The sequence below is a fragment of the Coturnix japonica genome, chromosome 26 (genome assembly GCF_001577835.2).
Source record: "Coturnix japonica isolate 7356 chromosome 26, Coturnix japonica 2.1, whole genome shotgun sequence".
In the NCBI taxonomy this organism is placed as follows: domain Eukaryota; kingdom Metazoa; phylum Chordata; class Aves; order Galliformes; family Phasianidae; genus Coturnix; species Coturnix japonica.
Genome location: NC_029541.1, coordinates 449,702 through 477,529, shown reverse-complemented (window position 1 = coordinate 477,529; position 27,828 = coordinate 449,702). Strand labels below are relative to the sequence as shown.

General features: G+C 54.8%; 3 protein-coding genes across 8 annotated transcripts; 2 read left to right on the top strand and 1 right to left on the bottom strand.

The window, feature by feature from the left end:
* Window positions 1-177: 177 nt before the first annotated feature.
* On the bottom strand, window positions 178-3,250 carry LHFPL5 (LHFPL tetraspan subfamily member 5). 3 transcript variants are annotated; one of them, XR_001559519.2, is made up of 4 exons: window positions 2,611-3,250; window positions 822-1,058; window positions 553-663; window positions 178-415 (listed from the first exon to the last, which is right to left on the bottom strand). XR_001559519.2 is itself a non-coding variant. In XM_015884779.2 (3 exons), exons 1-3 carry the CDS (start codon window positions 3,020-3,022, stop codon window positions 635-637), a joined length of 678 nt encoding a protein of 225 aa, XP_015740265.1. In that variant the 5' UTR covers window positions 3,023-3,250; the 3' UTR covers window positions 178-634. The 3 variants fall into 3 exon arrangements, 1 of the variants encoding a protein (XP_015740265.1); XR_001559520.2 differs by having other exon boundaries at window positions 571-663; XM_015884779.2 differs by having other exon boundaries at window positions 178-663.
* A 132-nt stretch (window positions 3,251-3,382) lies between these two features.
* CLPS (colipase) lies at window positions 3,383-4,932 on the top strand. 2 transcript variants are annotated; one of them, XM_032449307.1, is made up of 3 exons: window positions 3,383-3,473; window positions 4,556-4,678; window positions 4,762-4,932. In XM_032449307.1, the coding sequence occupies exons 1-3, from the start codon at window positions 3,405-3,407 to the stop codon at window positions 4,894-4,896; spliced, it is 327 nt and encodes a 108-aa protein (XP_032305198.1). In that variant the 5' UTR covers window positions 3,383-3,404; the 3' UTR covers window positions 4,897-4,932. The 2 variants fall into 2 exon arrangements, with proteins under 2 accessions (XP_032305198.1, XP_015740273.1); XM_015884787.2 differs by lacking the exon at window positions 3,383-3,473 and adding an exon at window positions 4,241-4,352.
* Window positions 4,933-11,282: 6,350 nt separating this feature from the next.
* Window positions 11,283-27,748, top strand: FKBP5 (FKBP prolyl isomerase 5). Of its 3 annotated transcripts, XM_015884777.2 has the most exons (12): window positions 11,372-11,388; window positions 13,049-13,117; window positions 16,984-17,112; window positions 17,776-17,920; window positions 18,037-18,179; window positions 18,768-18,882; window positions 22,383-22,539; window positions 23,111-23,201; window positions 24,100-24,183; window positions 24,746-24,931; window positions 25,404-25,643; window positions 26,872-27,748. In XM_015884777.2, the coding sequence occupies exons 3-12, from the start codon at window positions 17,008-17,010 to the stop codon at window positions 26,953-26,955; spliced, it is 1,350 nt and encodes a 449-aa protein (XP_015740263.1). In that variant the 5' UTR covers window positions 11,372-11,388; window positions 13,049-13,117; window positions 16,984-17,007; the 3' UTR covers window positions 26,956-27,748. The 3 variants fall into 3 exon arrangements, with proteins under 3 accessions (XP_015740262.1, XP_015740263.1, XP_015740264.1); XM_015884776.2 differs by lacking the exon at window positions 13,049-13,117 and having other exon boundaries at window positions 11,283-11,388; XM_015884778.2 differs by lacking the exon at window positions 11,372-11,388 and having other exon boundaries at window positions 13,115-13,226.
* The last annotated feature ends 80 nt before the right edge of the window (window positions 27,749-27,828 follow it).

Sequence of the window (27,828 nt, the reverse complement as noted above, 5' to 3'; positions counted from 1 at the left end):
TGCCATCTCTGCTGCCTTTCGCAGCGCGCTGCGGAGCGCCGGTGCGTGGCGCCACCTGCCGTACGACGGCGGTACTGCAGCGCTGCCCGACGGCTGCCGCTCGTCGAGGGGCAGCTTTGTTCTCTCGTTGCCTGGGTCGTGGTGGAGGATTCCCCTGCCTGAAGGAGACAGCACACAATCCAAAACGCCGGCTTTTAATTCAGAAGTCGTTTCCTCAAAAGATGTACAAACCCCGAGAGGCGGCGAATCGCAGCCCCCAGACCTGCCCAGCGGACTCAAGTCATGGCCGACAACAGCTACGTCCCGTGGGAGCTGAGAGCCATAGAAAGTCCAGAGGCGGTGATACAGGTAGGAGGAGTCACTCGAAAGGAAAAGGCCGCATCTTCTGAAGCGATGCGAGGAGGTCAGGGCAGCCCTGGAAAGAGGAGGGCGGCCGCTGTTGCCGAGGGGTGCACAGCATCACATTTGATGCCTCCTGTTGCCTGGTAAGGATTTACGTTATCCCAGATGGAGGCAAAGCAAAGCCCGTTTCCCATTCGGCCCCAAACAAACCCCATGTGAATACAGCACCAGGAATCCTGCAGCTATGCTGGTGGTGTTGCACGTGCAAGAAACGTCAGGATCACTGCAGCACTCAGTGATCAGCACCGTCATTGCCCTCCTCTGGAAAACAAAATCATTGTGTTAGTGGCTCGTGGTTCTAATACTGGTTGTTATGAAGGTACAGGTGTGTTTTCCAGCTTTGTTTTCCCCCCCACCCCGGCCCCATTGCTCGTGCTAAGTCCCCCCCATCACTCCCACACCCAGCCTGCTGCTCTCACCTTTGCTTTCCGCTTTAAAGTCTGATGGCAGGAGGTTGTCCTGACGGTTCCCCAACACAAAGGCCAAGAAGGAGAGGATGAGGGCGTCAAGGATGCCGATGATGCACAGGATGTAGGCCCAGCGCACTGTGCAGGCGCCCAACGTGTATTTGTCTGTCTTGTCCCCACACATGCGCTTCACCTCGCTCGAGTCCCAGCCGTCAGGGTAGATGAGGCACCCAATCATCAGCCCAGTGGCTGCGAGGCAAAGGGAGAATGGCAGTGTGAGCACATCGACCGCTGGTGCTGGCTAAAGGGGTTTCAATGTGGCATGGAGGGCTCTGCGCCCTTTGTGATGGCACAGCTGGAAGGTGCAAGCAGGGACAGAGCAGTATGGGGACAATCCAGCACAGGGACAAAGCAGAATGGATGTGACACAGCACATGGAAAGAGCAGCAGGGGACAATGTAATTGATGATAAAACAGCACAGAGAACAGTATTGGGATGATGCAGCATAAGCATGATGGAACACATGGACAGACCAGCACAGGGACAGCACAGTGTGACGACAAGGCAGCACGTGGAAAGAGCAGCACAGGTAAGGTGCAGCACTGCCTTCCCATCTGCCACCCAGGCCACTGCCCCAGCTCCCATCACACTATTGCCTGGGCAACTTTGCTCCTCTCCTACCACTGCACGCAACAGAGTTCTCTCTTTGAGGAGATGCAGCCTTTGAGCAAAGCTGGAACATGGAGTGTTTGTGCAACCTTGCTGCTGCTCCGTGCACAGCTGGCTTTTGGCTCACTGCTGGCAGCAGATTGATGCCGCTTGCTCAGCTGCTGTGGTTCCAGTGGGGCTGGGAGCTGTGCTGCTGCATGTGCGTGGCCGTGCCATGGGAACACAGCACTGTCTGTCTGGGGGCACTTCCTGCCAGGCAATGCACCTCCCGGCCCCTCCAGTTGCATTTTTGCCTCTGCATCCTTGTGTTCAGAGTCATTGCTGTTGCTTGAGTAGGTACCTGTGGTGCATGGAGCGAAGGGAGCCGCTCTGCACTGTGCTGAGGGTTTGTGCCCAGGCGAGGGGAGCTCCTTGGGACAGCACAGAGCATCTCTTATAACTCACATACTCACATGTGCATTTAATGAAGCTTTGCTGTAGCCAACAGAAAGGAGGGGCACAAGGAGGTGAGGGCAGCTGGAAAGGAACTGCTGCCCTGTTGGAGGTTGGCCCCAGCATGGAACAGGCACAGAGATGGAACTGCTGCTGTTCCCTGGCTCTGCAGTGTCAGGCACTAGGAGGCCTTGGCCACACAGAAGAGCAAAAGGAAAAGCAGACAGAGCCTGGGGAACGGGTTTGGAGGGGACAAAAACACTTGGTTCAGCACAGCCCAACCCTTGTTGTGACCTTCCCTACTTTAGCTTCATGAACGGTGGTCACAAAAATGTCCATAAAAGCCCTGAATCCATCAGCAAAGCCCTTCCATGCCCAACTCCCTGAAGGGCTGAGCTGCCCCAAAGCCTCTTATCTAAATCTTCATTTGAGCTCGAGCTAGGAACTGGAGCAAACCCACGCAGCCGCCTGTCCCCAGAGTCACCTGGAGAGTGCGGGGACATCATGAATGATGCAGGAGCTGCTCAGGTTGGGTTGGATTGGGTTACCAGCAGATCGGGTGTTGGCGAGCTGGGAGGGGGTGTGGGGAAAGAACACAAACCCTACAGCTGACAGTGGTGTCCCAGTGTTCCTTGAGCTCACCCCACACCCACCCTCTGCCCACCACCCCATAGCACAGCGCCTTTCCCCGCAGCTCACCTGCCGCTAGCTGCATCCAGGCACACACTTTGTAGACAGTGGCAGCATTGCAGAAGAAGAAGAGGCTGAAGCAGAGGATTGAGCCGATGATGAGGAAGGTGGAGATGCCCACAAAGAACATTGCTGTTTTGAAGGCGCTGGAGGGGATGGTACCGAAATCCAGGGGGCTTCCCTTACAGATGAGCTCTCCGGTGAGCGCGTTGCCGATGCAGTAGGAGAACAGCCCGAAGTAACCGGGTTTGGGCGTGTTGACGCTGTCTCCCACCCAGTAGGGCTGGATGAAGACCACCACGTTGACGATGGCGAAGCAGATGGTGAAGATGGCCCACAGCACGCCGATGGCCCGTGAGTTCCGCACGTAGTTGGTGTGGTAGATTCGCGCCGCCTCCTGAGCCGGCAGCAGCTTGGGCATGGCGGGGGGGACAACGGGGGGACTCGCCGCCTGCCGGGGACCCGCAGCGCCAGAGGGGAGCGGAGAGCGGCGGTACGGGGCGGGGAGCGCCGCGGGGCCGGGACCGCCCCGGGGATGGATGTACCGCGGGGATGGATGGACGGATGCGCCACGGGGAGGTGCCACCGGGATGCGCTCTGCGCCCGCGGGTCCGGGCCCAGGATGAGCCGCTGCGGTGAGAACACAACCCCTCCCGGGATGAGGCAGCCGGTGTGAGATATCCCCCGAGCTGCGATCCCGCCCCCCCCTCGGGATGAGCTCAGTGCCCCAGCACGAGACCTTCCCCCGCGGAATTACATCCCCTTCGGAATGATCACCCCCCCGGCCTGAGACTCCCCCTGAGATGTGCCCACCTCCAGGACGTGCCCAGCGGCCCCAGAATGAGCCCCGCAGTGATGAAAGCCTCTCTGGGGTGAGCCTCGTGCTCCCACTGCAGATGCACTCTGTGCCCAGAGGTCCAACCGGGATGCAGCCCATGCCCCTGGGAACTGTCCCCAGGACACCTCCTGCCCCCATGGGATATATGTCCCCAGGATGTGCTCTGTGCCCCCACTGCATGCCCAGGAGGTGCCACTCGCCCCTATTTGCACCCCACATCCTTGCTGCGTGCATCGGGGTGCACCACAGGATGTGTGCTGTTCTCCACAGGGCCCCCCCGGGTCACACCGTGCAACCCAAATCCTCTACTCCTACACTGTCACCTTGGTGCCCCGCAGGTGGGGGGCATGAGGTGCAGACAGGGAGGGGACAGGATGCAGAGACACCACATGGCTTTGTCCTTGTGCCATTTGGGGAGGCCACTGCCATGGCCAGCCTGAGCGTCACTGCATGGCCACCGAAGGCCATTAAAAAAGGCCACCAAAGGCTGCTGAAGAAGGCCGCTGCCGTGCAGGCATTAATCATTGCTGAGTGCTGAAAGCTGCACCGTTCCCAGGGCTGTCCCCACAGCTCTGCAGGCTCAGTTCCAATGCTCCGGGTGCAGTGGATCCCCTCGTGGGTAGCAGTGCCGTTATCTGACATTTGCTTTGGCTGAAGGAGCGGCCACATGGCACAGCAACACCTGGGGACAGCACGGTGCCACACAGCCGCCCTTGAAGCTACGCTGCGGTGCCACGAGGCCAGGTGCGATAGGAGGGAGCATGGCAGGTGCTGGCTATAAAGCAGCCAAACCCACCTGCACCCAACCCCACCTGCACCCACCATGATGCTGCCTCTCCGCCTGCTGCTCGTCGCGCTGCTTGTCACCCTGGCCCTGGGCGCTCCCAATGAGCGGGGTCTCATCTTCAACCTGGTAATGGGGGAACACACGTCCCCACCATGCGACATATGTTTCGGGGTGCCCCGAGACAGAGAGAAAAACTCATTTGCAGATGGAGAGATAGAGGGAGAGGGGCTTCACCGGGTTTGTGGGGCAGCAGGAGAGAATGCAACTGTGTGGGATCAGTCGGGTGTATGCGGGGTTCTGGGTGTGAGCTGATGCTGTTGCTGCTGCAGGACATTGGAGAGCTGTGCGTGCAGAGCGCGCAGTGCAAGAGCGGCTGCTGCCAGCGGGACACTGGGCTGAGCCTGGCACGGTGCAGCCAGAAGGCGGCCGAGACCCAGGGCTGCTCTCGGAAGGTGGGTGCTGTGCGTCCTCCGCCTGTTCACAGCCCAGCAGTGGCCCCAAGGGGCGCTGCCTCACCGAGCCTCTGTCCCCACAGAGCCTCTATGGAGTTTACTACAAGTGTCCCTGTGAGAGTGGCCTGTCCTGCGACGCTGACTGGAGCATCGTGGGCTCCATCACCAACACTGACTATGGGATCTGCTATGACAAACGCGACTCTGCATCGCGGTGACAGACGTGTGTCCCAGTAAAGAGCATCCCCCACCGAGCCCTGTGTCGTGCCGTTACTTTGGGCAGAAGGGGCAGCACAGGGAGAGGGCTTAGTGTGCTCTGTGTGTGGTGTGTTTGGGTTATCGGTTTGGGACACAGGTGGGCAATAAGCAATGGGGTCACATCAAGATGAGGATGCGGGGGAACGGTTGGATGCAGCAGTGGGGATTTATTGGCTGTTGGCACCACCGCTGGTAAGAAATGCTCTTGTCTCACCAGTGGGGCATGCAGGGAACTCAAAGGTGGTGGTGAAGCTGCGGTCATTCAGAGTGATGGTGGTGGTGGTGGCTGAGGATGGCCCTGCATGCCTGCAGCTGCACTTCCTTTTTGGGCTGTAAGAATGTGGCCAGCAGCAGCTTGGCCAGCCTCGTGCATTGAGAAGGTGTTGGTGCTGCCATGCACTGCAGTGTCCCGTGGCTGTACACAGCCCTTGTGTAGCACCTCTAGCAATAGCAGCAGCTCATACAGCACCAGGCTGACAGCAAGGACTGCAGCTTGCTCAGGGGTCCTTACTGGGGTCGTCCATGCAGGACAGCAGCAGCTGTAGGTCCACAGGGCAGCAGAGACAGGGCTGGTGGTGGGAGGGATGGGATGGGATGGGCTGATAATTAGAGGTGGGATGGGGATGGGGTGGGTCCTGGCAGCCAGGACCTCCTGAGTCATGGGCACCAGTGGTGCTGGGAGGGCTATTCAGTCCAGCTGAGATGGTTTTGTAGATGGCCATGGCCACCAGATCCTGTTTGGAGCTGAGAACTACCCCTGGTTTTCCCCTAAGCCACATGAGGGGCGGGAGGGGGATATGGTTACGTCCCCGCATCTCCATCGCTGCATGTGTATGTCGTGTCCCCTCCCCCCCCCCCAATCGCCCCCCCCACCGCTCGTGCTGTTTTTAACATGAGGGTACAGGATGTTCTGCTCTGTACAACCTCAACCTCCCTCTCTCCTCCCCCTGTCCCCCCCCTTTCCTGCTGGCCCCATGGCCTTCACCTCTCTTTCTCTCCGCTCTTATTTAACCCCTTTTCTTGCAAAATAATAATAGCGAAACTGCCTTTTGTTAACATTAGGACCACCATTTTTTCAAGCATCACCTCTTCTCTCATTATTTCTATGGTGACAGTTATTGTTATTCATGTGGTATTTCAGCAGGGAGCTCCTTATATCTCTCCATCCCATGTAATGGCTGGGACTGCAGTGCAGGGGTACCTCCAGGCGCCACCCCCCCAGTGCTCATCCACCAAACACCCCCAGCAAGAACTGCTCTTGGGGGAAGGGGTTGGGGAGTAGGCAAATGCTTCCTGATAGCACTGAGCCCTCCTAACCCCTACCCCAATCCCAACTGTAACCCTCTCACAATGGCAGCTTTTAGCACCCATCCAATGGGTGCCCCCCACTACTTCCTGTGCTGCACAATGAATACTTGGAGGGGGGGGGGGGGGGGGGGGAGTGGCCACAGCACACTGGAGCTGGTTTTGGTGCCAATAGGAGTTGATGGTGCCATGGAGGGCTCCATGAGTGCACCCTGAGGTGAGGTTAAGGCTGCAGAAATACATGTGTTGGTTTTGGTAGTTGCATTGTGGTATGTCCCAATTGCAGCTGGGGTGGGGGCTCAGTGACCCCCCTGGGTGCACATCCACTGCTGGGGTAGTTTTGGAATGGAGGGGGGGGGGGGGGGGGGGGGGGGGGGGGGGGGGGGGGGGGGGGAGGGGAAGGCTCATCTGTACAGCAGGGAAACTCGAATCCTTGGGGTTACCCCATGTCCTTCTGTGTGCACCCAAAGCTCGGGGGGGGGGGGAGGGGTATGGGGCTGATTGTAAGGGCAGCCCTCATGAGGCCCCCCACCCCAGGCACTGACACCTTTTGGGGGTTGCCTGAAGCTCTGTGGGGGCTGCACAGCTCGGGGCCGTGTTGGTGTGGAGATGGTTCTTCCAGCTTTCCCTGCAGGGATAAAGACCTCAAGAAAAAAAAAGAAATAAAAGAAAGCCAAAAAAAGAAAAAAAAAATAAAAGAAAAGAAAAGAAAGGAAAAGAAAAGGTAAAAAAGAACAACAGAAAAGCAAAGTTCTTGAAAAGTGCTCTGGTTTTGTTCCTCGTGCCAAAAGCAATTGTAGCAGATTTTTCCCAGCCTCTCCCGTTTGGCCTTCGCATGGGACAGAGCGGGCGATGTCACCGCCTGTTTTCCTTCTCTGGTGTTTTCCTCATAGCTGGAGGGGGAGGAGGACACAATGAAGGACACACTGGGGGCAGCCCCTGGGCAGCCCCCCCAGGGCAGCAGCAGAGTGTGGGTGCTGGTGTTCCCCATCCTGCTGCACTCCACACCAACAGCATTCTCATTCATCAGACCCCCATCCCAAATATCTCCTATCCCACTCCCATCCCATCCTGTCCTATGCCCACCACACCCCAACCCATGCTTCACTGCCCTGTTAATAACACAGGGGGATGTCACCTGGAGATGCAGATAGGGGTGCTGTGGTTGGGGACCCCTCAAACCATGCTGTTGGCCCCGAGACCCCCCAGGAGCCCAGCAGCAGCCACTGATGATTTCCAGAAGGACCAAAGCAGCAAATTCCCCCAGTCTGCTGACTGAATGCTTTGTGCTACTGGAGGAATTAATTAGAGGGATATGTTGAAGGAGGGGGTTGGGATTGCGTTAGCACAGGGAAGGGTCTGGGCTGAGGGGGATTCTCTGCAGTGGGATTCCCCAGGATCAGTGTAGGGTAGAATTCCCCAAAGTGGTGCTGAGCTGTGACTGGGGGGTCTGGGGGTGATGCTGGGAGCTGAGCCAGGGTGTGATACTGAGGGTTGCTGACATAGGTGATGCAATGGGGGTGTGCAGTGCAAAGGTGTGCAATGCTCTGTGAGTGTGCGATGCAATGAGGGTGTGCAGCGCTCTGGGGGTGTGCAGTGCAATGAGGGTGTTCAATGCAGGAGGGAGTGCAATGCAAAGGGGATGCACCCCGCGAGGATGAACAGCAATGCAGAGTGTATGCAGTGAAGTGCAATGCAGCGCGTATGTGCAGCGCGCTGACGAGGACACCCAGCAGGGCCACGTCACCCCGCGCACACCGCGCTGCATCGCATTCTTCCTAAAAAAACGCCGTTCCCAACTGTAACCCAGCGCCTCCCGGGGGGGTTCGTGAGGGGTTCCGGCGGGGGGCTGCCCCGAGGGGGGGCTGCCCGGAGGGGGGGCTGCCCGGGGCCTCTCGTGACCTCGCAGCAGCACCGCGGGTGTGGGCGGGCGGGGTGCCAAGTCCCGGCGTGGGGACGCGATGTACCGGGCGGAGGGAACAGCCCTGACTCAGCAGTAGCGGAGGGGGGAGGGGGGACAGAGAGGGGTGAGGGAAACCGCCGCGCGGGATTGCGGGCAGCGCTGGGTCAAAGGGAGATCAGAGGGGGGAGGGGGGGGGTGGGCAGGAAACCCCCATCCCGGTGCAGGGGTTGCACCTTCGGGGTGGAAACCGCTCGGCTCCCGCTGCCCTCAAAATGTCCAGCTCCACCCCATTGCACTCCAGCGTCGTCCACGTCTCCTCCCCCACATCACAGCCCCCAGCATCAGCACAGCGTCGCCCCCGTGCCGGCAACCCCTGCATCACATCCCAATATGGCCCCCAGCTTGACCTGCACCATCACCCCCAACCACACACCCCCAGAATCCTCCTCAGTTCACCCTCAGCAACACAATCCCCCGATCGCCCCCGTGACATCACGCCTCAGCGCAGCCCCCAGCCCTCCTTCCCACAGCACTGCACCGCCATTCATTGCACCCCCCGCAGCACTGCACCGCACCCCCGCAGCACATTGCACACCTCCATTGCACTGCACACCCCAGGGGTCCTGCTCCCGCCCCGCCCTTCCCATCCCCGCCCCATCAGTGCCCACAGCACACGGCCGAGTCGGGGGTGGGGGGTGGCTGGCATGGAGCACCGCCACCCCTGTGCCCGCCCCGGCAGAGGCTGGTACAGTTCGTTACGTCCAGACCGGAATGTACTTTGTGTTAGAAGTGGCCCCCAGCCAGAACGCGCAGCGGCTGTTATTTATACTCCCACTCAGCCCTCTGCATCCTGCGCCCGGCACTCACAGCGTTATCTGCTCTGGGGCTACACTGGGCCCCCCCCAGTGCCGGGTGGGAGCCTTGGACTCTGCCCTCCTGCCATTCATTTACAGAGCAGCATCACCACTTTTAATATATATATTTAAAAAGTATATATATATAAATGTATAATTATGCATATTATGTAAATATGAATACATATTCTTGGTGGTTTTTTTTAAACCTTTCCCTCAGGGAGGAGATAATCCAGGGGTATCATTCACCCTTCGGGTCCATGAGGAGCAATCCACTGTACTGCATGCCCCCATTGCAACACACTCCTCCATTGCATTGCTCACTCCCACTGCATTGCATACCCCACTGCATTGCACACCCCCACTGCATTGCATATCCCTGTTGCATTGCTGCGCGTTCCCCACGGGTGTCCAATGCCACCCCAGTGGGACACAGGGAGCTGTTGTGAGGGGACAGCAGTGGATCCCAGCACACTTTGAAGTGCACGCTGGGTGCACGGTGGCAGGGTCAGGGCTGTGATGGGGCAGCAATGGGGCACTGGGTCCCCATGTGTGGTTGCTGGGGTTGGCTGTCCCCAGCACTCTTCCCACACTTGAAAGCAAAGCATGTAGACGGCTGCATGCAACATCCCACCATCACTTCTCTGCTGGGAAGAATTGTGGGATCACATGCAGCACGCAGCCATGCACCCCGGAGCCAGGCCCCACCCTTCTGGGCCCCCCCTGCCCCTGTGGCCCCATTGCAGCTGCACCTCGGCCATCAGCGGGGACACGGCGTACTCACACTGCGGTTGTGCAACCCCAGCCCTTCGCCTCCATAAACACCCGGCTGCTGCAGCACAGGGCTGAGCTCACACCATGGCACAGCTCAGCCCCCAGCCTGGGCTGGGACACAAAGTGGGGAGCTCACAGGGAAGAAGGGGAGGGGTGCAAGGGGGGCACCACCCAACAAACTGCTTTGCATACCTAAAAGGGGCAAGGGGCTCAGTTTGGTGTCTCCATTGCTGCAGGAAGGACTCAGGGAGCAACGGTGTGCTGGGCTCAGAGGTGTTGCGGTTTGCAGGAGGGAGGGAGCAGGGGATGAGCTCCTCTCCCTCTCCCTCTCCCTCTCCTCTCCTTTTTCCTTCCCCTTCCCCTTTTTCCTTTTTCCTACCTTTGGGCAGAAGGCTTTGCCCTCACACTGTACATGGTGTGGGAGCACATCCCCAGGTTGTCACCCCAAGGGTACCCAGGTGTCAGCATGCCCAGCTATCACTTGGGGTGCCCAAGCTCAAGGCTTCACCCTGATCCCTGTCCCCACCAGGGACAGCCATATGCCAGAAGGATGACTGACGAGGGACAAGCAGTGCCCTGGCAGCTGTGCGGAGCCTTCAGAGATTATTCCTGGAATTTTGCTCCAGAGGAGCAGATTTCCTCCTGGGATGGGGCAGGCACTGGGGGGGAGTGGGAGGGAGCAACACACCCAGCACCAGGGCTTTGCACCCAAACCATGCAAGACTTCCCCCTGTTGCAGTGCCACGCTGCAGCACGTCCCCACTCTTCCTATGCCCACGGCTGTCTCCTGTGGGCCCCAATCCTGCCATCACCTCCCTGCGCCCCATGTCACTGCTGGGGGCTGCAGCTCCGCTCCCAGCCCAGCGCAGCGGGATCTTGCGTAACGCTGTGCTACAACACCCAGGCACTGCGGGCGGGTGAGGCGAGGACAGGGCTGCACCGTGCATTTCCTGGCATGGGGAAGTTGACGTCAGCTCGTGCTCTTCTAACATCGAATTTCCTTACAAACACCAATTGCAAAGTTGGGCTGGGGGAGGACTGAGCCCCCCCACGCCGCGCTGCTGCTACAGCCGCTGGAAGGGCTCTGGTACAGACACCCCGGTGCCCTGCTCCAATGCAAAGTCTCGTACACGTTTAGTTTTCTCTGCACGTGAACAAATGGAGCGCCGCAGTCACGCGCAGCCCAACGCAGCCCCCACAGCTGCAGCTTTGTAGGATGTTGGCTTCAGCGCGGGATCCTGCACGAGGTGCAGCTGTGTCAGTGATGCCCCACACACTCACACTCACACTCACACTCACACTCACACTCACACTCACACTCACACTCACACTCACACTCACTACCTGGTGGAGAGAAACGCAGTGATTGGAAACGTCTCGGAGCAGGAGCCGGGATCAGCGGGTCACACCGCGGGGCGGGGAAAAGCTCTGATTTGCATACCGCCTCCACTCCGGCCAATGAGAAAGCGTTGCGGGCGGTGTGGAGCAGACGGGCGGACGAAGCTACCAATGGGAGATGGGGAGAGGGGCGGGGCGAAGCGACGGGGAAACCCGGCCGGCGCGGGCGCGCGATGCCACTTCGGAGCCGAGCGGTGGCGGAGCGCGGGCGGCAGCAGGTGGGGCTGGGATGGGGGTGATGGGAGCAGCATCACGCGTGGGGCCGGGATGGGGGTGATGGGAGCAGCATCACGCGTGGGGCCGAGCCGTGTCGGTTGTGGAGTGTGGAGAGGGGGGAACGGAGCGTTACGCCCACGGAGGGGGCGAGGGAGGGACTGAGGTCCGTAGCGCTGCGCCTTTGGGTGCGCTCCGCTCGTGCCCACGGAGCAGCGCATCCCTCGCGGCAGAACCGGAGTCGGACTGAGATCGAGTTTGAGATTAGGATCGGGATTGGGGTTCGTCTGGCGACTGGGACCGGGATTAGGATTGCGATTGGGGCTGGAATCAGGATTGGGATTAGGATCGGTATTAAGATTGGGACCAGGATTACAGTTGGGATGAGGACCGAGGCCCGTCGGTACTGCAGTGTCCAAAGAGGGGATTTATTCTCAGTCAGAAAATGAGGCTGCTGCGCGGTGAGGATTTAATGAGTTTCCTAATGGCATTGACCAAAAATACCCCCGAGTGCAGGCAGCAACGTGCAGTTTTATTCAGGGCAGGTGCAGCAGCGTGGACAAAGTAAATGGGGCGTCTGGTTCAGATCCCACTGTTTCCTCTGCCTGTAGTGGTGTGGGTCTCCCAAATCATCTGGATTTTGTGTTTGTTTTTTCACCCAACCCACACCTGGCAGGATGTGCTGCTGTCACCCCAGCTGTCCCCTGGCTGTTCTGACCTATGGGAGTTACAAACTGTAAGGGGTAACCCAGGGTTGAGCCAAGTCAGTGTCCCCGTGGTGCTGTGGCAGGGGATGCCGTGTGAGTCCTGGACCCCATCGTGTGACATTACACTGCCTTGGTGGGCCAGGATGTGGGAGAAAGCAGGGAGAAAATAGAGTGGGAGTAGAAGATATGGGGTGGGAGGAGGAAATATGGGGCAGGAGGAGGAATGTAGGTTTCTGTGGAGGTGCTGGAGATAGTGATAGCTGCTGGAACCCTGGGAGGGAAAAGTGCACCCGATGGTGAGATAGTAGGGAGTGGCTCTGGATGCAGCCATGGGGTGAGCCTGGAGGTGGTGCTGGAAGAAGCCTCTGTGATGGCTGTGGTTTGGCTCCAGAGGTGGCCATGGGGCAGCCATAACAGGGCCCTGGAGGTGGCCACACATGGGACCCGGTGCTGGGGAACCCGCAGGACACGGGCTGCATGTTCCCGTGAGGTCCCCTCCCCTTGGGACGAGGAGGGACTGGGGTCAGTTCCCTGTGAGCAGGGGGAGAGCAGCACCCGAGATTTCTAGACAGCAGACCCCAAACCACCCTGCTGAGAACGCCCCTGTGCAATTAGGTGGGTTTTAATTGCAGCCAAGCAAAGGAGAAGGCTCACTAGGAAGCTTGGAGGTGCTCCACCTGGACACCCGGGCCTGCCCACCTTTGTTAGTTCCTCAAGGATAATTAGCTGCTAGATGAGCCCAGGGAGAGGCGGTCTCAAGTTTGGCCAATGCTTCCACCCCATTGTTCGGTGCTGATAAAGGCTTTGCTGAGCTCTGAGCTGTGCCACTGCTTCTCGGCTAGTCACTTTCTATGCTAGTTACCACGGGAGTCTGTGTGCTGCAAGGAGGTGGGGAGATGCATTCCAAAAGCATCCCTGGGCACCTGCATAGCGCCTTGTGTCAATCTTTAACCCCCAGCACAGGGAGAACACCGGGAAACACTGCCCAGATAGGAGCAGACCTGCTTAGGAGCTGCAGAAATTGGGGGTAAGGTGCTGCTAGTGGTGTGTTCTGCAAAGTGGGGAATCTCCGGAGCTCTGTGAAGGAGCTGCTCGCAAACAGTAGTGCTGCTTGTGGAGAATTGCCCTAATTAAAGGTATTCCCACTTCAAGGAGTTTTTAAAATTTACGTTAGTTGCTTAATTAAATCAAACTAGCCCTTGGCAGTGTTGTCTTGGTTGCCAATAACAGTGTTTCTGGCTGTCAGCGCAGTGTGCACTGTTGGTGTGTGCATCACTGGTTTGTGCATACTGGTGTGTGGTTGCACACGTGGTTGTGCACACGTGGGGTATGCATTTGTATGCATAAGTGGCTGTGCACATTGTGCATGCACGTGTAGTTGTGCACATTTGCATGCGTGTGTAGCTCAGCAGAGGTCCTCAGAACCTGCTCTTGCAGAAGCTTCCTTGCATCTGACTGCACCTTCACCTGAGCACTGCTTTGTGCAGGCAGAGGTGGAGGTCTGTGCCCCATACAGGTGTGCATGGATTGATGTTCTGGGATTTCACTCTGTGCTCTCAAAATGCTGCTGAGGATGTAAGTGATGAAATAGAGCCCCCTATTACTGGAGAGCTGCTGCAGTTGAGGCTCACCTGGCTGAAAGGAACCGGTGCACTGCAGAAAGCCCTCTGTTACAAGCACTGAGATGTCTTTATCAAAATCTAATGTTCTTTCCTGAATTTATCCAGAAGAAAACTCTAACTTGGAAGAGACCTGGCGTACGGGAAATCCCTTGCTTACCCCATGCTATAGTGACATGTGCTCCTCATGCATGGGGATGTGGTGCAGCAGGGATGCAGCAGCAGAGCCCAGTTAAGTTTGTTCCGTGGCCTGCAGGCTGTGTTTTGGTGTGCAAACAGGAGCAAATGTGTTGTTTTTTTCAGCCTGGAAGGAAATGAGACCACGTTCCCCTCTGTTGTGTGAGCAGCGATGAGCTCGTGGCAGCTCTGCTGCCCACAAAGCGGAGATTTACAGATACCCACTGATGTACATACCATTTCTTATCCATTTTTGCGTCACCTTCTGTAGGTTTTACACACATTCTGTCATCTATGATACATACAGTTGCACAGAAGGATGTATGGTCCCCCTGTGCCTTGTTGCCACCGTGCTTTGTCCTGGCTTTGCAGCCCCCAGGGCACAAAGCTGAGCTTCAGTGACCTGCAAAGCTGTGGTGGCTGCATGTAGCGCTGGGTATTCCTTGCAAGCGCAGGAGTTGGCATTTGCTTTGGTGAAAGCTGCCCTGGAGCAGCACCTGATGTGTCACTGGGCGCTGTTTGGGGGTGTTCTTTCCTCCCTCCTGCGTTGCAACACTTCGCACAGTATTTATTAGAGAACTCCATTTGCTCTGTCAGAGAGAAATGAAACTGCAGTGTAGGGAGAAGACACAATTTGTCCCTCGTCACCATACAGGGCGGCATCTGGGGACAGTGGGCTCCCACTTGGTATTGTCTGCATGCCAGGCTGGGACCTTTCCTTTTCCCCCCCAGCTCCTGCCAATCTCCAGGAGAGGCACGCTGCAAAGTTTCCACTTGCAGCTGGAAAGTTCCCAGTATTGTGATTTCTAGGAAATGCAGCCTAGGATGGCGGCAGAACGGGGTCCTGTCCTCAGCCCCAGCTCAGACTTTGGTCTCCCCTTTCACTGTTGGGAATGAACAGCTGATTTTTATGGGCTGGGTTTTGGTGCTGGTTCCACCACCCATTGTGATCCTGGGCTCTTGGAGGGTATGTGTCTGGGTGCTGAAGTCTTTGGGTTTGTCTTGGTTTTAAAACATGTTTATTATAGCTCTTAAATTAGAGATGTACATTGGAATGGTGTGAAGCTGCCCCATTGTGGACACGTGGTGCAGTCAGAAGCTCTGTAACTGCTTTCCCATTGTGCCCACATGCACACGGATCCCTCCTGGCCCTGCAGCCTCTGGTATGTGGTTCCCAGCGGGGAGTTGCTGCTGCTGGGCACAGCTTTGGAGGATGAAGGTGATGCTGGAGCTGTCGGTCGTTCTGGCCTCAGACAGCAGCAGCCCTGGCGCAGAGCAGAGCTCAGGGAGCAGCAGCCTTCCTCCAATGGATTGCTTCCTGTTAATTGCTCTGGATCCCTGCCAGCCTTCCCTTGCTGGGCTTGTGCCTCCAGAAGGCTGGAGATGAGCAGAAGCAGAACCACCTTCTCTCCCTGTTTTGGTAGACAAAGGTTCCTGGGCTCCATCCCAATACACAGTGGTCCTGTGGGCTGCATCCATCCCTCCCACTGCTGCTGACGCAGGGCATCACCCCCCCATTCCTCCCTGTGCCTTGGCCAGCTGCCCTGGATAGCTGAACTAATTGCTTACGTAGAAAAATAACGAGGAGGATGCATGTGGTGTATTTTTAGATGTCGCTTGGTGGGATTTGGTGACTGATGATACAGAGTTGGCATCTCCTGAGCCGTCCTCTGTGCCCCCGTGGTGATGCTCGATGCACCCAGGGAGGTTCTACCCCAGCAGGAGTTGGAAGACTCGCTGTTCTTTGTGCACGTGGATGGGGATGACCTGAGCTCCGTGGGGACTTGCTGTATTTCTGCTGTACAGTGTGCTGGTGGCTGCAGCCAGGAGCATGTGGGCTGGATGCAGGACACCTTAGAGGAGGAGGTGGGAAGCCGACAGGCAGCTGCAGGATGGGCCATTCAGCTGAAAGTGATGTAGAAATACCCCTGAGCTTCCCAACTGCCCTGCTTACACCAGTGCAATTAGTGCTTTCACCTTCCAAAATCTCTGCAGAGCAGGGGAAGTGGAGCAAATGCAGCAGCTCATCAGACATTGCTCCAATGACTGTTATAACAGGGCACTGCAGTGGCAGTTCCCTTCTCTCTCTGTTCACTCCTTCCACATGGAACCCTTTTGTGTCTGGCTGGTTTCCTGTGCTGGGGAGGCTGGAGTTGGGTTTGTCCTGCTCAGCCCAGGCACACCAGGCACAGTTGTTCCCGTGGTGTGACTGATCTGCCTCGGGAGCTGAAAACATCATTTCTTTGCTGTTTATGAAGCCTTAGATGGATGATTTTTCCTGCTGGTTGGCGTCAGCTTCCACACCAAAGGCTGTGGGAAAGTTTCGCAATTACACTGACTTTTATAGGTCTGTTTTATGTTTCAGAACCCATTGCTTTCTATTTCTATGTCATATGGTTCCTTGATTACGCGCTGCACAGTAGTGTGGCTACCAAGACAAGTCATCCCATCTGAAGGAAATCATCAGGAAATGTTTTTTTTCCTCAACCCGAAGCAGTTATGTTCTCACTAGACAGTGTTTGTCCAGCTATGCCACAGGGAAGGAAGAGCTCTGAGAGCTCTGAGCATCTCAGCCTCTCAGCTTCACCACTGCCCGCGGTGTCTGGTGATGAAGGTGCCTGCAGTCTCTCTGGTGGCTTTTTGTGCTCCTTGGGCTGCAGTCCTGCTGGTGGAGTGTCCCCACAGAAGGCCCCAGAGAGTTGGGTGCAGCCAACAACGCTGAGCTCCCGCATTGTGCTGTGCACTGGGAGCCCCTTCGCTGGCACGCATTGACCTGTCAGCGTGTTTATTGGTAAAACCCTTTCTGGGGAACTCTCTGTAGCAATGTGGGAGGACCCAGGGGTGAGAGCTAGCAGGGCATGACTGTCTCCATCGTGGTGCTGCAGTGTGGATCCGGCTGCCTGGGCAGCTCGGTGCCTGCTGCCGGAGCTGCGTGTGCTTGTGGTTCAGCAGCGCTGAGCTTGGGTGGCCCCTGGGAAGGGATTTTCCGCTCTGCATGCTTGAGATGTTCTCTAAACTTCCTGCACGGCTAGCAGCACTGGGGCTCTGTAGTTCTTAACCCTTTCCCCTTCCTCGTGCCCCTCTGTCCTCTCTCTAGCTGTGCTGCTCCTGCCCAGGGACGATGACAACTGATGAGGCCACCAAGCCTGAAGGTGAGGTGCAGGCAGCCGTGCTGGCGGAGCGTGGGGAGGACATCACACCTACCCGTGATGGCGGCGTGCTGAAGGTGAGTGGAAACTGTGGTTGTGGCCCTTTGCCCTGCGGCCCTGTTGTGTTCCTGTGTTCCTGATGTGACCCTTGGGGCACTTTGGATCACTGAAGGATGGAGCGAACACTCTGCACACGGGTTCAGCCTGCTGAATGAATTTCACTGCTATTGTGTTCCTAATCAGATTATTAGCCTCAAATCCGCAAAGCATTTTTGTGTGTGACTCACAGACGTTAGAAAGAGCGCGTTACTTAGGTCATGCAATCTGCTTTGCAGCTTCTGATTCTCATTCGGGGCCATTTCTGGATAGTTCTGCTTACCAGCACTTGCTCTTCTCCGGCTGAATGGGACCTTCCCTCAAATAATAGCATCCTCCCCTGTTGGGAGCTGCATGTTCCAGGCTGTAGCAATATAAAAGAAAAAAGAAAAGGCATTGACAAGAAGTGAGGAGTGAAACAACATCCCCCCACGAGTAAAGCCCCATGCAGGGGGAACTGTGCTGGTGTGGGGCTGGGTTTTAGGAATGGGAATCAGATGGCTTGCCTACAGTCTTCCCCTGTGTTAGGACAACATTGCAGGAGGGGCTTTATATGCATACACACGCCTGTTGTTTTTATTATGGATATATGTACATCCTAAGATCTCCACGGCCTCTCTCCTGTGGGTGGCTTCTCTCTGTAGATCATCAAGAGACCTGGGAATGAGGATGAGTCCCCTATGATTGGAGACAAGGTTTATGTGCACTACAAGGGCAAGCTGGCCAATGGCAAGAAGTTTGACTCCAGCCGTGACCGCAATGAGCCCTTTGTCTTCAGCCTGGGCAAGGGTAAGGGGACAGGGGACTCCCGTGTCCTCATGGCACTAATGAACAGCTTTTTGGGGTCCCCCTCTTATGCAGTTTTTCTGTTTTGAGTTTTTTCTTGATGCCTGCCTCTCTCTCAGGCCAAGTGATTAAGGCGTGGGATGTTGGGGTTGCTACCATGAAGAAGGGTGAGGTCTGCTACTTGCTGTGCAAACCAGAGTATGCCTACGGGGCTGCTGGCAGTGCCCCTAAAATCCCCTCCAATGCCACCCTCTTCTTTGAGGTAAGTACAGGGATGGGAGATCTCAGTGCTTTCCGCCTTGCCAGTCAGCTCTGAGAAAGAGGAAAAAAGAAACAAACCAACCAAACAAAAAAATATTCAGCTTACATTCCTGAAACGTGTCCCTCTGCTCCAGGAACCAATGCCAGTGTTTTTTCAGCAATGTGTGTCTGAGCCGAGAGTCTGCGGTGGGGAGCAGCCCTGTGGGGAGAGCCTGGCTGTGCGAAGGCACGCGAGTGGGGAAGCAGCTCAGGAACACTTCCAGGGGTTAAAAATCTGCTCCTGTGCTCCCCGTGCGCCTCTCAGCCACAGTTGCGCTCTGCCCTGCAGGATTAATAAACTTGGTTTTACTCTTACTTTGTGCTGCACTTCAGGTACTGGATGTGGCCCAATTTCTAATAAATTGGGTGTATTATGCTGTGGCTTGGAGCTGGCTTTTATGGGCGACTTCTGCTTGTCAGCTGAGCACAGAATTAGTTTGCTTGGCTCTCTGGCTTGGGGATGAACTGTTGCTTTGTGGATTTTCTGTTGTTTTTCTCTTCTCCTTCCTCTCCACCCACAGTTCTGCCAACCTTCCCTTTAATCCATTAGATTGAGCTGCTTGATTTCAAAGGCGAGGACCTGTTTGAAGATGGAGGGATCATCCGGAGAATCAAGAGGAAAGGAGAAGGCTATTCCAACCCCAACGAAGGTGCTACAGTGGAAAGTGAGTACTGGGTTGGGAGCTGCCCTTGGCACAGTGTGTGATGGCTGTTCCAGAACTGCTGGCTCGGAGGGTTTTACTGGAAAACCTTGAGCTGTAGGAGCAGCCAGCTGGGGATGGAGCGACTGCTCAAGGACAGCCTGCACTCCGTTTCTGCAGTCCCTGTGGGGTCTTGGGGTCAGCCCTTTCCTCTCTGTTTGCCCCTCCCTTGTCTCTGAGTGGCTCCAGGATGTTGTTATATCCAGGACTGGTGTGGTGGATGCTGAAAGTTGGATTTGCTGTGATTTGGATTTCAGCCTGTAGCGCTGGATTTGCTGAGGTTTTCACTTGGTGTGCAGCTTGCTGGGTGCTTGGGACGCATCTTTTTGTCCAGACGAGGAGGCAGCAGCCCCTCTGGTCTCCTTGTTGTGGTGCTTATTGCTGTTTTGGTGGTTTCCATTGCATCTGCTGCAGCACGGGCCCTTTTCCTTCCCACATGACCGGAGGAAAGCTTCAAACTTCTGGTTGCAGCTGTTGGGGGATGAATTAACTCAAAAGGGGTCTGTGGAGTCAGTGTGATCTTAAGTGCATGGCAGCTCATCCTATCCAGCTCCTCGCTCCCTGTCTGTGAGTGGGACAGAGTGATTCTGGTCATGTTTATGGAGCAAATGTCTTACCAAGGCGGGGACAGCCAAGCTTTTTTTTCTCCTCCTGAGAACAACTCAGCCATAGAAGTAGAGCTAACATGCCATCTGCATAAGGCATCTAGTTTCTTATCCCCATTCCAGAGCTCCTGTTCGTTCAAGAGAGTCCAATTAACTTCCATTAGCGAAGGTGAAATTAGATCTGAACTCATAAAACTCACTGTCTGTTCCTCTCACAGACTTTTTTAAGGAGATGTTGTCTCCTGCTGATCTATCTGCCTGTCACATGGCTAGACACTGCTGGGGGTAGGATTTCAGGCTGCCTTCCCTGTCTCTGAGGTTAACCTGAGAAACAAGCTGAACAGAATGACAACCAATCCCATTCCCTCCTGCCTCTTTAACGCTGTTTTTTATTTCATTCAAAATGGGGTTGAGGGGTGAGCCCATGTGCCTGGGGAGCAGGGCAGAGCCATGCTTTCCCCTTTGCTCAGATGCAGTGACAGCGTGGTTGCTCAGAGCAGGATGGAGATAGGCTGGGGAAAATACTGTGAGCATCTGCTGCTCTGAAAGGACACAGCAACCGGAGCTCTCTGTGGAGCTGTGTTTCTGGGTGCTCTGCACCTTGAAGCTGACTTGTTCCTGTTTCAAGTAGATGCTCGGTTCCAAGCAAACACGGAGAACAGGAGCAGACAAACAGTCAGGGTAATAGAGATGAATGCCCTTGGAGGCAGCGCTGCATAACAGCGCTGCTCAGAGCAGGAGCACTGCGCCAAGGTGGCTGCAGGTTCTTCGCACCAACCTGCAGCCTGGGGCCAGAGACCATAAATACATCCCAATGAGAAAAGATGCAAAGCAGCAGTGAGCCAGCCTGGCAGCCTTGCAGGTTTTGGGTGCAGAGAGGCTTTTTATTTTCCAAATGCACTGCTGTTTACCTTGGAGTGCTTTGCTTGGGGCTTGTTTGCAGGGGAGCCCAGCAGCAGAGATGGGACCCCATGGAGCGGCCTTAGTTTATGGGGGTGCACAGGCACCTCTGTGTCTTTCACTCCACTCCCCAACAAACCCTGCATCAGGGATAGCTCCCAGGTGCCCAAAACCTCTGTTAGAAGCCTGCTGGGGAAACATGTGCACTAGCCAGGGTGAGCACCTCCAGTCTGGAGTTTCATAAGCAGTTCTATAGCTTTGAGTTTTACAGGCCGTAATTTGCAGTTCCGGTTCCTAAAACACGGGCTGCAGTCAAAATCCCACATTCCAGCTTTTGTTACAACCTTTCCCCACCCCCTCCCCCTCCTCTCCATTTTAATCTGAGTACAAATTGCTGTCAGCACATCAAGTTCATGTGCCAGCCGCACTCGGTACACTGTGTTCTGAGCTCTTCAAAAACAAAATCGCTGCAGGCACCGGGAGAACAATAAGTCAGCCACTGCAGCCGAAGGGATGTGCAGAGCCCGGCAGGGGCTTTGCTTTCTGTAATCCAAGAGCAACCGCAGCCAGCTGACCTGCTTCAGATAGCGCTGAAATGCTCCTGGAAACCGGAGCAGAGATTTCCCCATCTCTAGTGTGCAATTAGAATGGAAGGAAAACTCTTCTGCTTCTCTTGAAGCGAGGGCTGGGAGCTCGTGTTCTTCTGGGCATCCTGTTGTTGAGGAGGGCTTGTGGGATCAGCTTGTCCTGCTGCTGACAGGTGACCCAGGGATCCGCAGGGCCAGGGATGGTGGGCGCAGAAAGCACAGAGACAGCAAGGAGCCATGAGGTTGGTGGGCTGCTTGTGCTTTAGGCTGAATGTTCCGTTTTCCCAAGGTGCTCAGCAGGGTTTAGCCCTGGAACAGCAGGTGGGTTTTCCATCATGCAGACCAGCTGCACAAAGCAGAGTACTGTCCTTGGCAGCGCATCAATGAGTGGCCAAACCATCCCTGCTTAGAAAAGGGGTTAATTTTTTTCTCTCGTCTCTCCCTGCTTTAGCAGCATTTATATTGGCAATAAAAACCCTTCTGGCTTCTCAGCAGCATGCACTCAAGAAACTCATATCCATCCATCCATGCTGTTGGGTTCTGCTGCAGCATCCTTAAACACTTTTGGCAGCATTAATGCCTAACCATGATTTTTTTTTCCTACCATTTGAAGGCTCTGGGGGAGTTTTCCTGCAGTAGGTAGGAGCATCTTGTGGGATCACTTTTACTTGGCTTGCTTTGAGTGCAGGGAACACCCACTGTCCCCTGAATGCACACCATCCTCAGGACTGAATAAATAAGGAAAGAACTCAGGGTGGAAATCATCCTAGAAGCACCAGGTGGCAAATTTGCCATGTCTGCTGTCCACCCTGCCGAGCCCCTGCCAGCTCCATGGGCTGGAACAGCATATTGCTTGAAGATGGAAAGACTGAACCTTTGTCTTGTACTTTCAGTTTAGCAGAGGCAGGAGAACATGGCCTTGTTTTTGAGGTGTAAGGCGAGTGTATAGTGCTGTATAGGAGATCTGTAATCACCACGGTGAACTCTGCATGGCAGTGTGCCAGGGGCAGTATCCAGTTCCAGTAAGGCTGACTTGTGCAGTGCAGCACAAGGGGAACATATTAGTCATAATGTTTATCTGTTGTCTGGTCCTTGCTGGGATGAGATACGGCTGCACTGCTTTTTAGCAATGCTGTCCAAGCCCTCCCACCCCTCTCTGCTCACTGTCTCCTCTGGTGCTTCCAGGGCTCTGGCTCAGCTGGGGGGACGTGGGGGGGATTTGGGGGTCTTGTGGTGGATGTGGTCGCTGAATGGAATTGCCCCAGCTCTGCTTCCACTTCCTTAAGTGTCACCTATGTGCAGAATCCTTTGGAAAATGATTTATGGGAGCCACACGGTGCTGACTGCCCGTGGTCTTCACTCTGTCCCACAGTTCACCTGGAGGGGTTCTGTGGTGGAACCCGCTTTGACTGCAAGGATGTGAAGTTTGTGGTGGGCGAAGGGGAGGACCACGACATCCCTATTGGCATTGACAAAGCACTGGAGAAGATGCAGAGGGGAGAGCACTGCATCCTCTACCTGGGGCCACGGTAAGGGATCCTGTGCTCATACTGCTTGGAGCAGGGTTGAAACTTCCAACATTGGAGGCCATTAGAGCATTTGTGAAAATGCAGATGTGCCAACAGAACTTCTGTTGGATATGTTAGTGTCACCAGCAGGGACTGCCAGAGGAGTGAGTGGGAGGCAGGGACTTGAAAGGATCTTTATCCAGCTGTCGGGGCTCAGGAAATCACCATTCCTTGTCCTGGCACATGTTGAAAGCAGTGTAAAGCCAGGTCTGGTGCACCTGTGTGCATCTGGAGATGCACGTGTTGTACTGCATTGTATGCTGCGACATGTCTTTGCTTCTGGAGAATAACAGTGCTCCAACCCAGCAGTATTAGCATGGAGCCAGTTGTGAGAACAGTGAGCAACTTGGGTGAGTGCTTGCTAAAATGAAGATATATAGGGGATTTAGCTTTTCCTGCTTTTTAAAGATGCTGGTTGATGAAGGGGGTTATTTAGGAGGAGAATGGTAGAGTTAGCAGAGGAAGGATGGGGTTTGGAGGAGGCTGTGGGTGCCTCTGACCCCCACCTGAGCTGCTCTCTTCCTCCCTGCAGATACGGCTTCGGCGAGGCAGGGAAACCCAAGTATGGCATTCAGGCAAACGCTGAGCTGGTGTACGAAGTCACACTGAAAAGCTTTGAGAAGGTGAGGGCAGGAAGGGCAGGACCCCCCCACAATCACCCTTTGTCCCTGGTGTTGCTGCTCTGCGGGCCCTGCTGAAGTGGAGACGTCAGCAAGTATCGCCGTGTTCTTAATTTGTTCTTGTGTGTTGGTTTGTTTCATTTTTCTGGCCCAGCTCCAAGGCTGTTTTTTTTATTTGTTCCTAACCTTGTTCCTTTTGTACTTTTTGTTTTGTTTTGTTTTCTATCTCCTTGGACTGCACAGAAAAAAATAATAATTAAGTTTTGTGTCCTGATGAGGGAGGGTTGGGGTTAGTGCTGGAGGGGCTGGGGATGAGAACAGAGAGTGGGGACAGCACAGGTGCTGCTGGGTCCCTAACCTTGGCTGGAGCAGGGATGGTGCCAAAAACCTCTGCCTGCCCTATACTTAGGAGAGATCTTCCCATCTTTGTAATTTTGTTTTTTCAGTTAAAGAAAAAACCTTTTGGGGGTTTGTTTTATGCTGGAATTTTTCATTCTGTGGGGTTGCAGTGGGTGTATGGCAGTGGACAAGCCGTGCTGTATTGCTGGGCTCAGAGTACGTTTCATCCCTGCAGTGGTTTCTCTGTACCACAGGCGTGCGCTTTGCATTGCTCCATGAATGTTTCCTATTCCCTATTTTCTCCAGTCCCTCAAATTCAGCCCTCTGTCCTGCATAAGACCACCCTGCTGAGCCCCACTATTAAAGAGAAATCCTCCAAAGCCTCCTGGGGCTGCCTGGATTGCGGCATCCCATTAATTTTGCTCTTCTTACCACTTCCTAAGTGTGTGTGCATGAAGGTGGGACTGGTGTTTGGAGTTGCAGGATGTGTTGAGTCAGCACTGCTCCCACTGTGCAACCGTTGCTACGCCATGGGATGGTGGCTCTGAGTATTTCTTTGCAGGCCAAAGAGTCTTGGGAGATGGACACCAAAGAGAAGCTGGAGCAGGCTGCCATCGTCAAGGAGAAGGGGACAATGTACTTCAAGGTTTGTGACACCTGAGGCAGGAGCAGGTAGCTGCGCTGCTGGGCACTTGGAGCAAGTTCACCTCACTGGGTCTTCAAGGGGTCAAAATGTCAGAAATTTCCCTTCCCAAAAAGTGCCAGTCCTTTGCCAGTTCCTCTCCCTATGTAACAAATATACTCCATAGGAAGTGCAGCTTTACTGGGGCCATGCAGCCTCATCCACTTCTGCCAGCCCAGCTGCTCACTGTCCTCAGCAGATCCACTGTCTTTCTGAGTCTGAAGTATAATCATAGAACCATGGAATAATTGGGTTGGAAGATACCTTAAAGATCATAAAACTTTAAAATGGTTCAGTCAGAAGGGCCCTCACAGCCCCCCAAGCCCTTCCACCCTGCCAGCTCAGACTGCCCATGGCTCCATCCATGGCATGAGGCACCACCAGGGATGGGGTACCCACAGATCTGGGCAGATGTGCCAGAGCCTCTCTGCCCCCTGGATAAAGAACTCTGCCCTAACACTGAGTGTAAACCTCCCCTCCTTTAGTTTTAAGCCCTTCCCTGTGTCCTGTCTTTGCTCCTTCTCAGGAAGGCAAATACCTGCAGGCGGTGATTCAGTATGGGAAGATCGTGTCCTGGCTGGAGATGGAGTATGGCTTGTCGGAGAAGGAATCGAAAGCCTCCGATTCCTTCCTGCTGGCTGCCTTCCTCAACCTGGCCATGTGCTACTTGAAGCTGCGCGAGTACACCAAAGCTGTTGAGTGCTGTGATAAGGTATGGAAGCATGACTTTTGTTTCAGTCTTCCTTCCCTGTTCAGTTTGTCTTTGCACAAGCAGCGGTTTCCTAAGGGCACTGTGTTGGTCGCATTAAGGACACTTATTTTATAAAAGGCTCAAATCTAGAATTGTTTGGGTGGAAAGGGACCTTTGAAGGCCATCTGGTCCTACTCCCTGCAGTGCACAGTGACACCCACAGCTCCATCAGGTGCTCAGAGCCCTGTCCAGCCTGACTTTGGGTGTCTTCAGAGTGAGGCGTCCACCGAAGTTTAAGAACCTTGCCTCTGGTTCTTTGTTGCGTGAGGCTTGCTGCCTTAACCCAAACTGATGTTATGAATGAGATGAATCTGGGGCTCTCAGGAGGCTTTCACTGTAAGGAAATAACATGAAGCTGGGACAAAAGCCCACTGTATCCATAGCAAATAAGCTTCTGAGGGTTGCTGAGCTATGGAGAACTCTGTGCTTGCAGGCACTGGGGCTGGACCAGGACAACGAGAAGGGCTTGTACCGGCGGGGCGAAGCCCGGCTGCTGATGAACGAGTTTGAGCTGGCAAAATGTGACTTTCAAAAGGTGCTGGAAGTGAATCCACAGAACAAAGCAGCCAGGTCGCAGATCTCCATTTGCCAGAAGAAGACAAAGGAGCACAATGAACGGGACAGGAGGATCTACGCCAACATGTTTGCCAAGTTTGCTGAGAGGGATGCAAAGGTTTGTTGTGCATGCCTGGGGGGTCAGGTTTGGGATGCTCAGCAGGGTGATGGGGCTGAAAAACAGCAAGTGGAGGCTGGGACAAGGATGGAGGTGTGGGTGGCAGCTATAGGTCATGCATAGGTTCATAGAATTTTACTATCGCCAAGGTTGGATAAGACCTACAAGATCATCCAGTCCAACCATCTTCCTTCCACCAATATTTCCCACTAAACCATGTCCCTCAGTACAACATCTAAATGTTTCTTGAACACTTCCAGGGTCAGTGACTCCACCACCTCACTGGGCAGCTGTTTTCAGCACCTGACCACTTTGTTGGAGAGGTGTTTCCTAACATCCAACCTGAATCTCGCCTGGCACAACTTTAGGCCATGAGGGTCTTATATGGGCTGCAGCTATAGGTCTACATGGGCTGTTGCTGTAGTTCATTTATGGGCGGCAGCTGTAGGGATGGATAGACTGCAGCTTTAGGCTGTGTGTGGGCTGACAGAGCAGCATGGGATGGAGCCCCTTGGTTCTTGGTCTGTCGCATGCAGAAGCTGCTGTCAGGTGCTTGGTTGTCGATCACAGTGTTTAGGATGTGGACTCACAACAGCTGATGACAGATTTGGTGTTTGTGCTCCAGGTTCTGTCCCGTCCCGCGGCAGTTGATGAATTGGGTAAAGCGAAATGTCAGCCACTCGCTGGCAGGGCTGGGGGAGTTTGAGACATGATAGTGTGTATTTCCTGAATTATGTAACCCATGAAAGATCGCTTTCTCATAATAGGCTCTTATCCAAAATTTCTTGAAACAAAAACCAATGTCGTACTGTGTACTGTAACAGGAGAGGACAACTTAATAGTCTGTGTGGGTCATTCTGGTATAATATCTTCTGAACCAGTGTACCTATTTAGGTCTGTGTAGGGTGTGGTAATAGGTCTGCATGAGCTGCAGCTATAGGTCTACCTATGGGCTACAGCTAATGGTTGTATATGAGTTGCTGCTGTGTTTGTATATGGAGTGCAGCTATAGGTCCGTATGGGCTGCAGCTATACTTGTGTATGGGCTGTAGCTCTAAGTATGTATGGCATACAACTCTAGGTTGTGTATGGGCTGCATCTGTTCTGTGTGTATGGGCTGCACCTGTATCTCCATGTATGAACCACAGGTGTTGCCCAGCACGTGGGCTGCAGCTCCATAGCCCAGCGTTCCTGTTTCTCACTCTGTGCTCCATATGCTCTCTTTCAGGAAGCAGCCAACAAGACCAGGGTAGAAAAAGAGGCAGCAACAGCAGCATGTGATGAAGGCAAAGAGGCAGAGGGGCACGTATGATGGAGGGGGTGGCAGAAGGACGAGCCTCCTGCCCTCAGCCTGTGCCAAGAACTTTGCCAGGACTCAGGACCTGCTGGTGTTTCCTTGTAAAGTTTGTTCCAGTTTGTGTGATTGTGGAAGCAAAAGTGCCTCGCAGAGATCAGACCAGTCCGGTGCTGCTGCTGGCTGCGAGCAGTTGGATGGCGTGGGACCACCACCAGTGGAACAACCACCTTCGCAGGGGTGGGGAACAAAGAAATCAAAGCTGGAACTCCCAGCTTCAGGAGGCTCACCTTGCTCTATGTCCTCGGGGAGGAGCTGGGATGTGGGAGCACTGCAGCAGGATACAACCAAGCCTTCCTCCTGTGCTGCCTTCCTCCTCCTTCTCCTCCTCACCGTGGGGCTGGGGAGGGGGGCTGTTGCAGGGTGTCTAGATACTGCTGTGCTCACTGGTTGTATTCCCTGTTCCCTTTGACCACAGCAGAGCTGTGGCCTCAATTTTTCAACAGAGGTTTTATTGCATGGTCGTGGCCCATTGGGGAAAAAAAAAATTAAGAAAAAAAAGAAAGGAGAAGGAGCAGTGATAGGGGAGCAAAGAGGAGTCCTCGTGGAGGCAGTGCTGCACAGTACGGTCCTCCGGCCCCGTGGGAGGGATGCGGGTACAGCCTGCAGAGAACAGCTTTCAGTTTTCTATTTTTACTGTCTGGTCTTTGTAACACCCCTTTGGAAGCTGTGAAATAAAGAACTGAAAAAGAAAAAGTGCTTAAAACAATAAAAAAGTGCTTCTCCACTCCATCCCAGTGGGGATGCAGCAGTTGGAGTGTTATGGAGTCACCGCGGTACTCTAGACCTCGTCCTGCTTTGGGGTCTTTCTTTGGGCTGTTGTTTTGGAGT